We start from the raw sequence: 12,445 nt of genomic DNA on the forward strand, positions 1-12,445 counted from the left end.
ATAGCGGGACTCTGAATTTAAGCCACGTTTCCTAAATTGACTTTGTAATTCTGAATAAACTACTCAATTCTAGTTTATCCCCGGTCTGAGAAACTGCCCCTTAAGCCTGCAAATATAGTCATCACTTTAGTATGTTTGGTAACACTTGGTGATTCTTATGTAGCGTTCATAATATCTTAAATGCTACATATGTTCTCAGCAATCTGCGCAATGATTATGAAGTTCTGGTCAATAGCGGATACAAATGTTGGCACATTTGGGGTAATTGACTTGTGTATGTTTTTATGAAAAGTACATATTCTCATAAGACCTACTACCCGATTTGACTATTTTAAGACGGCACTTTTAATGAAACTACAGATCATAGACGGCCAGTCACAGTGTGATTTCTTTATGGATTTTGGGGTTAATTGCAGCATACCAGTATATTGTCCGTCACCATCAGAACCGATCAGAATAGCAACTCCAAATCTGCACTGGCCGTGACTCTCCAGGACCATAGAGGTCCAGCTACCCAGATGAACACAAGAAGCAATGGCTCCTAGCCTCCTGGCTTGATACCCAAGATAGAAAAGGGATACTGCATTTCCCCTCCCTTGCCAGCTCAGCTGCAGCTGGTGGCCTGAGTTTTTCCATAGTACTGGCTCCAGTGAGCTGCCCCCCACCCACCCACCACGCCTCTCAGCCCGGAAGCTCACCTCCAAAGTCCAGCAACTTGTAGAAAGCAGAAAGGTAAAATACAGAAATAGATGGGTATCTGCAGCTCTTTGCCAACCACCCCCCACCCACCCACCCACCCACCATCCCACCCCATCCCTCGCCTAGTTCTTGTCATCCTTCTTCTCTTCTTCTTCAGTTGGGTAGGAGTGCCATGTCAACCGCTCCTCATAGAATGAGATGACCACTTGTGGACACTTCACATTGGCCTCCTTGGCCGGTACCAGGTCTGCCTCATCTGAATTCTTCCTGTAGGATGTAGGGAAAACAAACTGTTATTCTAGACACCATCACGGGGCAATCACAACCTTCTGGCCTGGACCTCACAAATGCATTCCCAAGGGCATCTACAGTGGGCTCCAGAATCATTGGCACCCTTGATGAATATGCACAAAAGATACTGTAAACAAATACAATGGTTATTGACATAAGCTTTTCCATGTGTAAATCATGTTATACGTAAATTAATTAATTTATATTATTAATGAGTCAATGGAATCAATCAAAATCTTGCATTCTTCAAATAAAAATGAATTTACCCAAAACGGGTTTTACAATTATTGGCACCACTGGTTTAATACCTTGTGCAAACACCCCAGGCAAAAATGACAGCCATGAGTCTTTTCCTGTAATTTCTGATAAGGCTAGAGAATACATGCTTCCTAGCAGAGACAATCAGATGTTCTGCCCAAATTTCCAGGTGCTCCGTGGAATTCATTGTGCCATTTAACTTATGTGCCCTTGAACTACAGGCAGCAGAACATCCCCAAAACAATGACCCACCTCCATATTTGACAGTAGATATGAAATGCTTCTCCTTGCGTATGCGTGTTCCTTTTTTGCCATGAAATATTTTGATGCTGTGTATGGCCAAAATGTTGAATTGTTGTCTCATCTAGACAAAGCATAGCAATCTCTTCCAGTCATAATTCCAATGAGGTTTGGAAAACTCCAGATGCTTGGTTTTGTTTATTGTGCTCAGTAAGGGTCTTTGTGGGTGTGGAGGTGCCATTTTATGGTTCCTTTTGAGACTTGGTGACCCCAAGATGCAACCAAACGCTGGGTTCTTCATGGCTTCCCTCACCATATTTCGCAACCTCCGTTGCATCCTTTTCCTGGTAAGTTTGTGACCATTCTATAAATGTATTCCGATTCAAAACAGTAGTTGTATTTCTTCGTCAAAATCGAAAAGCTCATCCTCTAATTTGGCAAAGTTAGAGCTGTCCGTCATATCGCTGAGGCTACCCAAGTTAAGTTCTGCGATATCTTTATGCTAACGTCACCGTATTTTCGTGGGAGTGTTATGTGATCACCTGGATGGGTGGCCGTCCATAAACCAGTCTCTGCATTCAAGGGTGGAGTTCCAGCACCCATTACCTTCTGGGAAACGTAGGATGTCACTGGACGTGTTTGTTTTGAGAAGTTTTGCCCCATATTTAGGAAGCAGCTACCACTGACAGTGATTTTAAAAATGCCTACACACATAATTTAAGCGGTTAATCCAAATGAGCTCAACTGAGAACTGCGACAGTGGTGCTGGGGAATGAATGTAAATTGAATATATACTCACCGAGATGCTTCTATTTAACCTGCTGCTGCTTAATCAAAATTTCTGGAGATTAACTGAAGCTTTGTTTTTTACATATATTGTAATTTCTATTTTATCTGGAAAATGGCAAAAACAATCCAAATTTCCCAGCATATACATTGAGCACTTTATTAAGTATTTATTAGACTTCTACTGCCTTTTTTTAGCCTATCCACTTAGTTATCATGCGTTGTGTTCAGAGATGCTCTTCTGCATACCTCTGTTGTAATGAGTGGTTGTTCATGTTACTGTCACCTTCCTGTCAGCTTCCATTCTTTGCCAACTCTAGGGACTAGTGTGCGTGAAAATCCGAGGATATCAGCAGAAATACTGAACCCACCCTGTCTGCCACCAACAATCATTACACGGTCAAAGTCACTTAGATCACATTTTTTCTTCATTCTGATGGTTGATGTGAACATGAAGCACCTGACCTGTATCTACATGATTGTATGCATTGCACTGCTGCCACACAATTGGCTGATTAGATGATCGCATGAATAAGTAGGTGTAATAAAGTAAAAATCTTCCTAATAAAGTGCTCAGTGAGTGTATTTATTTTACATGTTGGACAAGTGAAGGGTTTAACAGTTGAGGCACTTGTGTTTGGAATTCAGAGTGGCGAACATTAAACAACAAACTTTCATTGCTGCTTTCCACATAGGCCATTTAGCTAGCGATTTAACTGATGTTACTCATGTTATTACTTCGTTTGGTTACTTTAGCTAAATGTTAACTAGTGGTGATGCTAGCCGTAGTCCGCTCGAGTCTGCCTACTCAATTCTGTAACATAAACATGGATACTCACTTCATTAAAACACGCAGGCAGAATCTCCCAAAAATACAGGCAGTAACATTATTACTGTGCAGTGGGACCCAGTCATCACGGCCAGCCATGATATTACATTACATTTTGGCAGACGCTCTTATCCAGACGTAGAGTTGATTAGACCTGGATGCAGGGTTAAAAGCCTTGCTCAAGGGCCCAACAGCTGTGCGATCTTATTGTGGCTAAACCGGGGGTCGAACCACCGACCCTTGCGTTTCCCATTTTGAATATACCTTAGTCATTTACTGATTAACGGGTGTGTAACAGTACACAAAAATCTTGGTTCAATGGTCCTCCGTTTGGACTTTATGGCTCAGGATGTTCAGTACAGCAGACAAATGTGAAACATAAAACTGCTTTTCATTTTCATACATTACGAAAATGTCAAGAATAAGAATAACATTAGGCACATTAATGGCCATTCATTACAATCAACTTGCAGATTTAAATGCAAGTTGCACACAACAAAGTGAAGTTATGCATGTGCATTAAAGCAAGACTAATTGCTCGGTTTACAGCAAGTAGGGAACCAAAAGACCAGTACTAAAGAGTAGGTAGATATACAGCTGCAGCAACAACATACAGGTGACACATGGCTCCTATTGTCATTACACCTGTAATACTATTCAGCAGCAGTATTTCTTAGATATTAGCTTTCCTGACTAGGAAGTATACAACTAACTGCAATACATATTTTCCCACTGTCTGCCTGATATTAGTGACCCATACTGACATCAATTATTCCAAATCACTGCCACCCAGAAATGTTTGAAACATTACTATGTTTCCATAGCCATTACGTAGACAATGAGCTACACTGTGTGGGCTAGGCTTTGTGCTGGGATCGTTTCCTCAAAGTCAGTTGAGGGGAAATATTTAGTGGTAACAATAAATATAAGTGTATGCTGCCCTTTTATCGAATTTAATATATTTTCGTACCGCAAACAATAGCTGAAGAAAAAAAGGAAGAATAAGCATCAGAAAAAGAAGGACCAGCACTTCAATGGCCTTACGTACCATTTCATGAGAAACATCAGTTCTCCACTGGAATCGGTCGCCCCAATGATGCGCTCTGGGTCCAGACCTCGAGCAAACCCACGGAGCTTCTCTGGCTGCAGTAGAGATGGTAGAGTTTGTCTCCAGGTTTTCCAGTGTAGGTGTGGTGTGGTCTACTCCATTGGGTGGGAGACCGTTAAGGCTAATTTATGCTTCGACGACAAAGTGTCTTGCAACCAAATGTCTTGCTGACAGAACTTTGTCTTTAATGAAGCGAGTAATTTTTCATTAATAGTCGGGAGACAGAGCAACCGGCTAGCAACCAGCTTCTCCTCATACCGCTCCTGTTTTGCTAGCTTGCTATGGAAACAAAATGTCTTCATTCATAAAAACAAGTAGCCTAACAGTAAACTAGTATCCTCGTCATAGCAACCTTTCGTCTTCGTTTCAGTCGACCAATGGTGGCTGCGCGACACACGACAATTTGCAGGGACAGAAAACCTGTTGCCTTGACGTCAAAACTCTTGAATATGCATAATGTTTTGTCTGTGAACATGTCGCAGACACTTTGGCGCATAAATTAGCCTTCCATCTCACCTCGTCTTTCCTTTTCTTGGGTCGGCTCTCTTCTCCGGCCACCGCTCCCTCTGTGTCCGAGTCGGCCTTCCTCTTGCCCCCAGTCTCGTGCGCGCTCTTCTGGGACTGCAGGAATTCGGCGATCAGGTCTGGGCAGTCCAAGTTGTCCTCTGGCTCCCACGTGTTGTCCTCACTGTTGTCGTAACGCACAAATACGCTGTTCTTTAAGGTTGCGTTCATTAACTACTAACTGGCAAAAGCAAAAATTAAGAAGAGACTCACACACTCACTCGATGCACAAAAAAATAAACAAATAATAGTATTTGCTGAATAAGCATTTGTGACTGCTCTCAGTACAGGATTTGGTTTTTACATTACATTTTACATTCCATTACATTTTTTACATTCCAGTTTTTTAATGTTTAAGCCAAAGCATTCCATTAACTATAATTACATGAATGCAAATCGATGACCATGAAGACCACACCTCTGGGTACTAAGAATAGTCTTCAGGACTTCAAAGAGGGAAACCTTTGAGCCAGAGATCCAGTTATTCCGCAGGTATTACTCTGTTGCGTTCATAATGAAGGACAAAGGCTTTATAAGGGATTAACAAAAAGGTAACTCATTTCGCACCAATTCAATAATAATTTTATTTCCCAGCCCTTGGTCTCATCCTCTCACAAGATTCCCTCAGCCCTATTATCTCTGCTCATGGTATGTCATATCACTGTCATGTAATTTTGAATTGGCATGTATGCTATATGCTCTAATCGCACTGGCATATAATTATATTATTATTAGTATTCTAGTTGCCAAAATTGTACTATTGCTACTTCCTGGTCAGTTTATCTGATTATTCTACAAGGGTTCAAAGTTTTAATCTACAATGGGGTCCAAACATGCAAGACCACACTGAACATTTTTTTTTTTACAAATTAAAGTTACTTCAAGAACTATATGAAGACAAAACAAGAGAAAGGAGTGCTGCACAATCCACAATCACCTAACCTCAACCCCAGTGAATATTTATGGGGACACTTGAAGACTGATAGAAGCCAAGAAGCCAAGCATTCAGTAACATCACAAGACACTCTTTGGAACATTGCCAAATAATGCTGGGATAACATAGGTCATCAGGTTTAGCAAAAATTTGTGAAGTCCAAAACAGCTCAAGTGCACGTTGCCATTAAAGCAACAGGGGGACATACCAAATACTAAGAAATTCTGAAATTCATGTTTTTCAAAGATTCAACTTTTCACAAAAAATTTTATGCTGATAATACAATTTGAAATTAAAAAGTTTGTATTAAATTAGAAAAGAACGCAAAATAGAAGCATTTTCATTGGTTCACTCAGACTTTTGGAGCCCACTGTATGTGATCACTCTAGCACCAAGAACCATACTTCCCTTTGGGGTGTTCAGTGCACTTGTCCCTGGTTATGATTTGCATTTTATTGTACATCGCTCTGGATAGGAGCAACTGCCAAATGACAAATGTAATTTCATAGTACAGGTTACGTTCCCCTTCCCCCTTACGTTTGTTTGCATGTTACGCATACCAAGCCCCATGCAGAAAATGCACATTCATAACAGTATTATGACCGTAAAGGGAAAAACAAAACATGAAGATATTGGCATGATCCTGAGGGGGCTTCCGTCAATACAAAAAACAATTTGTGAGTGCGTCCCCCCTCCCCCCACCACCCATTTACTCACTCCGAAAAACCCTTCCACTTGAGAAGGTATTCCACCTTGCCCTTTGCTACCCGTCGATCCAGGACCTTCTCCACCACATATTCCTCCTCCTCTTCCTCTACTACCTCCTCCACCTTCTTCTTGTTCTGCTTTTTCCCTGTGGTCGCTGGAAGCTTGGCGTCTGAAGGGGGGGTGGGAGTTGGAGTTGGAGTTGGAGTTGGGGTAGGGGTGGGGGCGGGTGCTGCAGCCGCTGAAAGAGGGAATACACAATGGCTTATGATTGGTCAATGTTGTCATTCATTCTAAATGGCTTTACAGAACAGTTTCACTCCTTCAATGGCCACTGGTTCAAAATTATGCTGTATTAATACCTAAGTACTGCTTGTGTTTGATTGCAAGAAAAATGCGTGCAAAAATGTGGGCAGTATGTCAAACATGGAGACACTTTATCCCCTATAGAGGTAGTACGAGGAAGGTGAAGGGATCAAAAGCTGCCCTGCACTAGAACTGTAAACAAACTAAACCTGCCATACAAAGAAACAGAAGGCAACTGCTCTGAAAATGCAGTGAACTTAGAGTGTGAGAAGATAAAGTTTTATAGTCAAAGCAATTTGAGACCATTAATAATAACATCAAAATGAATATGAAAATGCAAAGGGAAAATATTGTGCTGCCGACTGCCTGGATACAAAGTCACATTTCTGTTGAAATCTCAATTAAATAGTGTAAATGTCATCTTTTCACAATCAAAATATTTTGGTAATAATTAGACAACAGCTAGCCCAATATGGCCCATGTCCCAAAATGCTTTTAACTGCTGAGCTGTACTCCTTTCCAAAATGCAAAATGCTGCGGCCCCCCCCCAAGCCCCACCCTAACCCTTCCCCTATCCTTCGGCAACACTGAAAATACAAAACTGTGGAGAAGACGGTACATAGAAGGAAGTTGTCAGAGACCTTCTGTAACAGTGGGAGCAGGAGCGTCATTAGGGGGTTCTGAAGGCTGGCTCATTCTCGGCTAGACAGAGTCAGTGGAACCAGCAGGTTCCTCTTCAACGTCAACAAAGTGGGGTGAGGAGTGGCGTCGGGAGTCAACATAGCAGCAAGGAGAAAAGCACAGGGGTGGAGAGAATGGGAAGTCATAAGAAAACATTGCATCATCTGACAGTCCACAGAGGGGGCACTCTACCAGGTGCCATGGGGCTTGGGCGTGCATACAGTGCATCAACAATGGGACAACCTGTCCGCTGATGTGCAACACATTTTCCTGTGCAGAAGCACAACCATTTGTACAGTCGTTGATGCACAGCAACAAGACCCTGCCTCATGATCCATCTGATGATTTATTTTTTAACCACAATTTCTTGGGTACACATTCAGAATTTCTGAAGCCCTTCTGTACGGGAATTGCTTCAAAGGCCAGAATGCCTGTGCCTGTCCTGGAAAAGCTGACAAAAAGGTAACCGCGTGTTTAGATGTCATATGCTTGCCCTGAAAGGGATAAACAGCCAAAGATGTCTTCTGCTTGTTTCTTGACAGCATGTGATTAACTCATTAATAGTTACACATTATAATTTTGCTGTGCTGAAACAAATGTGATAATCAAATGAGTTGTATTGTTTTCGTCAGCATTCCCCTGAACAACACTAATTTGCAAAGGACATGGACATTATTTTCCTGCAACAAAGAGGACAACCACTAACAACCTGGTCAGTAGGAATTCTGAATAAACAACAAATACAACCAGCATCTAGTGTAAAGCAAATTGCACATACAGTGTGTTGTCTATTGATATGCATGACAACAATAATAACTTATGTTCCTTAACTTGTTTTAATCACAAGCATGTTAGGAAGAAGGCAATTATGTGGACGAGTTATTTTCCAGCAGTTTTTTATCCCAGCTTGTACAGCCTATTTATATTAAGTAACGGCACAACATTTTTACAAACCCTATACCTTAGTGGAAAATCTACAGAAAACACAAGGCCAATACCTACCACTCGCGGTTAATCGATAGCCCAAACATCCTGTTGGTAGACAGGCATTTCTTGTAGGCTACATGACATGAGCATATAGATACCACCATTGATTCGCACACGTCTCACTCCAGGACAGGCTGTATAACAAGTAATGAACCAACGTTGCACGTAGCTTGACTTAACACTCGACACCTGTAAGTCAAATACCTTTTTCAGACATACATCACTGTATTATGAACGATGAATGATAAAACGCAAAATGCAAGTGAAAGGTAAATGCTATATTAAAAAAAACCTCAAGGGCTGCCGATTATCTGAAAAAGAAATCCCGAACACATTTAATACTGATGTAACACTTGATCAATTCGCTAATCCGCGATGTATGCATGTCAGCGTGAATTTCCTGTTGTCATATACCATGCTAGCTAAAACGTTGACGGTTACCCGATACTCACACTCACACTCACAACCGACGACTCGGTGAATACCCTTAGCACGTTCATATAGGCTACATATAACTTACACATGGAGCCTATAGACATCGACTCAACGATACAGGAGCATCATTTTGGCGATAGCTAAATGTTGTGTTGAGAAGCCCTTCCCCCGCGCTAAGTAAAATGAATAGCCTGCGTATAGAGAACTGCAGACACAGCACACATATGATTATAACTAAATATACGTACTAATGTAACTAGCTTGCTAAAAATTCAAACCATTTACTTATTCAACTGGCTGGTTTTGTGAGATGTATCACGTTAATGCAATCTCTGGTGTCGTGCTTGGTGGTTTTGCAACCCGCCTCTACTCCTCCATGTTGAATTGGTCCACAAACACAGGAGCTGCATGGTTTAACGCAAAGTGAATCAATGCAATGCTTTCAAACATAACAGAGGCAGTAACATGTGCAGAAAAAATGCATATCGAAACATTACGCCATGGCTGTCTAAACAAATTTTCCACACACCTCCAGAATAGATTAAAAGCAACTTACCTCTAGCTAGTTAGAAAAAAAAACAACAGTTTGTGTTGAACAGTGAAAACAGTTAACTTGTGGTATTAGCAACCATTCAAATGCATGAATTCGAATTCTCTTCAATGTATAGGACGGTCTGCGGGAAATGTTTGATTAGCTATAAATAAATTAGTACGACTGTATATTCCTGTAAATCTCCTTTATCGAAACAAAAGACATCCACTGGCTCCACGATCTGCTGCCTTTGAGTGCCTCATCGACCCGCCACCTCCTATCGCGCAAGCGTACAATTGGGCCCGAGATAAAGGAATCCCGGGATTTGATGTTTTTTCTCTCTCTGGGACAGTGTCAAAAAGGTAGACCTTTTCTCGAAAGTATAATTTAAAACGCATTGGAAAATAAGTATGAACGTTTCTTCAAACGGATCTGTTCACATATTTAAAAGTAACGTTTTAGTGTGGGTTCGTATGTAACCTATGTAGCATATGATAAATATTGATAAATACTGATAAATATCCGACTAATAGCCTTCCGATTTTCTCTTCACGACACAAGAACCAATAGCCTTGGCGGAGTCCTGAAAAGTCCCGAAAAGTTAGGATATTTTTATAATTATTTTGAGCGCACAAGATAATATATATATTTCCCTCACTGTAATAAACCAATGTGCCAGTGTTTAAGTTCGAGTTAACTTTGCTGGGAGTCGATCGACATCCGTTTCTTCCATCATTCGCGAAATTTGTGTATGTCGTTTTGTATTGTTTACATTAAGGTGAAAATGTGACCAACTGAGTTTGAGTTTGTGTGTGATACAGCCAGGCTGCACAAAGAAGAATATCCCTTAAAATTTTATTGCGCACAAAATATAATTACCTTGTTAGATATTATCTTGTGCGCACAAGATAATTATATTCTTCTCCCAAGGTTTCGTGTGCGCAGAAGATAGTATCGAGAACAAGATAGCATCTTGTATGAACAAGCTCTTCAGGGAACAAGATAAGCATCTTAGAAGATAAAAAAAAAGAACTTTTCAGTACTTTTAGGGGGCTCCGTACCAATAGCCTACTATTCCAAAGCAATCAATATCGCCGATGTTTAATCATCTTAAGAGAATGTGGCATTGATGAAAATCACTTTTAGGTTTTGAAGTGATTGCGAGAGAATATACACTCACCGAGCACTTTATTAGGAACATTTTTGCTTTATTATACCAACTTATTCATGCGATTATCTAATCAGGCAATTGTGTAGCAGTACAATCACGTAGATACGGTTCAGGAGCGTCAGTTAACTGACCCATCAGAATGGGGGAAAATGTGATTTAAGTGTCTTTGACGGTGGAATGATTGTTGGTGGCGGACAGGGTGGTTTGAGTATCTCAGAAACTGCTGATCTCCTGGGATTTTCACATACACTAGTCTCTAGAGTTTGCAAAGAAAGTGAGACGGGTGCGTGGGGGTTGGACCCAAAATGCACGACTCAGAAACAATAGTAATATAAAGACCCCTCAGGGCTTTATTCGGGACGAATCCCAGGAGAGTAGTCAACACAAGCAAAGTCCATACACGTAGATCCAGCCAAACAAAAAGTAAACAAACAAAAAGCACGGTGCAGAGGGAAGAGGCAAACTCGTAGTCGGTAGACGTGCAGGGAGGTCCGGTAGCAGGAGAGCTGTCAGCGGGGCAGATGAACAGACGGACGGCAGGCAGAGGCGTAGTCGTGGACGAAGCGGGAGTCGAAACCATGAAACAATCAGCGGGGCAAAAGTACAAAAACGGTAGGCGGGGACGTAGTCAATAAACAAACGAAGGTCACAAAACAGAAATCAATAATCGATGGTCAGTAAACAGGCGTGGATCGTAACGTGTAATCAAACAGTGAATAATGCTCAAGAGTTGCGTGGAAAACAGAGGCAGACAATTTCGCAGTGAACAGTTGCGCGACTAGGCTATAAATGCAGGTGTAGACAGGTGTAGACAATTAGTTAGAGCGTAGCAAGGAAATGGAAAACAGGTGCGATGGATGACAAGTTAAACAAGGAGATTAGTAATCGTTAGTAATAAACCTATCCTGCCCTAGCATTAGTAAATTAGTAAATGACATGCACGAGAAACGTAAGGTAACATGAACACATGATTAGTCTTGTTAGTTTCTACCCAATCCTGATCTAGCGTTAGTAGTTTTAGTAAATAGACAAATAGAAACATTAGGGGAGTGAAGGACAGAACGAGAGAGAGAGAGAGAGAGAGAGAAAAGGCGGAACGCAAGGTTTGCGGAAAAACATGTAAAAGTGTATGCATAACAACGACCAGTAACGTAACAATAAACATACATCGAAACATAACATAAAGCGAAACTAAGACGATAATCACTCAACATAACCAGGTAATATAATCGTAACAAGAAATAAACTAAACAACATGACGAACCTAGACTAACATAATACATGATAAGACACTACGTGACTAAGACAACAAGAATAAACATAAATCAACATAAAACATGGTGAGACAGACCTGAAACGTGACAGAAAGGTGCAAAAAACAAACAAAAGTGAGCAGCAGTTCTGCAGAGAGAAATGTCTCGTTAATGAGAGACAACAGAGGAGAATGGCCAGACTGGTCAAAGCTGACAGGAAGGTGACAGTAACACAAATAACCACACATTACAACAGTGGTATGCAGAAGAGCATTGCTTATCACACAATGCATCATAACACTAAGTGGATAGGCTATAGCAGTAGAAGTGTACAAAATAAGTGTAATAAGTATCCAATAAAGGGCTCGGTGAGTGTATGTTTACATTGAAGACCAATATAAACATACATCGAATTGATGTATTAGAAATCTATAAGAAATACAGAAAAAAAAACTAAATGTATAAATATGATATATTTAACATAGGTTAGTTCTAAAATGTATTGAAATCGTTTTTTCTTATTTATGTAACTCCCTATAATGTGAAAATGAAATAATGTATTTGTCTTCAGAATTGTATTAAAAACCAAAAATGGCTTAATCATGCAAGTAGGCTGTACACAGACTTTGTGTTCATCTAATTTGGTCGAGGTGTATTACATTTTGA

General features: G+C 40.7%; 1 protein-coding gene across 5 annotated transcripts; it reads right to left on the reverse strand.

Annotated features, from left to right (window-relative positions):
- Nucleotides 1-820: 820 nt before the first annotated feature.
- On the reverse strand, nt 821-9,621 carry cbx1b (chromobox homolog 1b (HP1 beta homolog Drosophila)). Of its 5 annotated transcripts, none has more exons than XM_061231240.1 (8): nt 9,380-9,621; nt 9,109-9,227; nt 8,404-8,522; nt 7,362-7,454; nt 6,427-6,655; nt 4,728-4,899; nt 4,152-4,246; nt 821-966 (listed from the first exon to the last, which is right to left on the reverse strand). In XM_061231240.1, exons 4-8 carry the CDS (start codon nt 7,414-7,416, stop codon nt 822-824), a joined length of 696 nt encoding a protein of 231 aa, XP_061087224.1. In that variant the 5' UTR covers nt 7,417-7,454; nt 8,404-8,522; nt 9,109-9,227; nt 9,380-9,621; the 3' UTR covers nt 821. The 5 variants fall into 5 exon arrangements, with proteins under 5 accessions (XP_061087224.1, XP_061087223.1, XP_061087226.1 ...); XM_061231239.1 differs by having other exon boundaries at nt 8,404-8,577; XM_061231242.1 differs by lacking the exon at nt 9,109-9,227.
- Nucleotides 9,622-12,445: the final 2,824 nt, after the last annotated feature.

Source organism: Conger conger, chromosome 2 (genome assembly GCF_963514075.1).
Source record: "Conger conger chromosome 2, fConCon1.1, whole genome shotgun sequence".
In the NCBI taxonomy this organism is placed as follows: domain Eukaryota; kingdom Metazoa; phylum Chordata; class Actinopteri; order Anguilliformes; family Congridae; genus Conger; species Conger conger.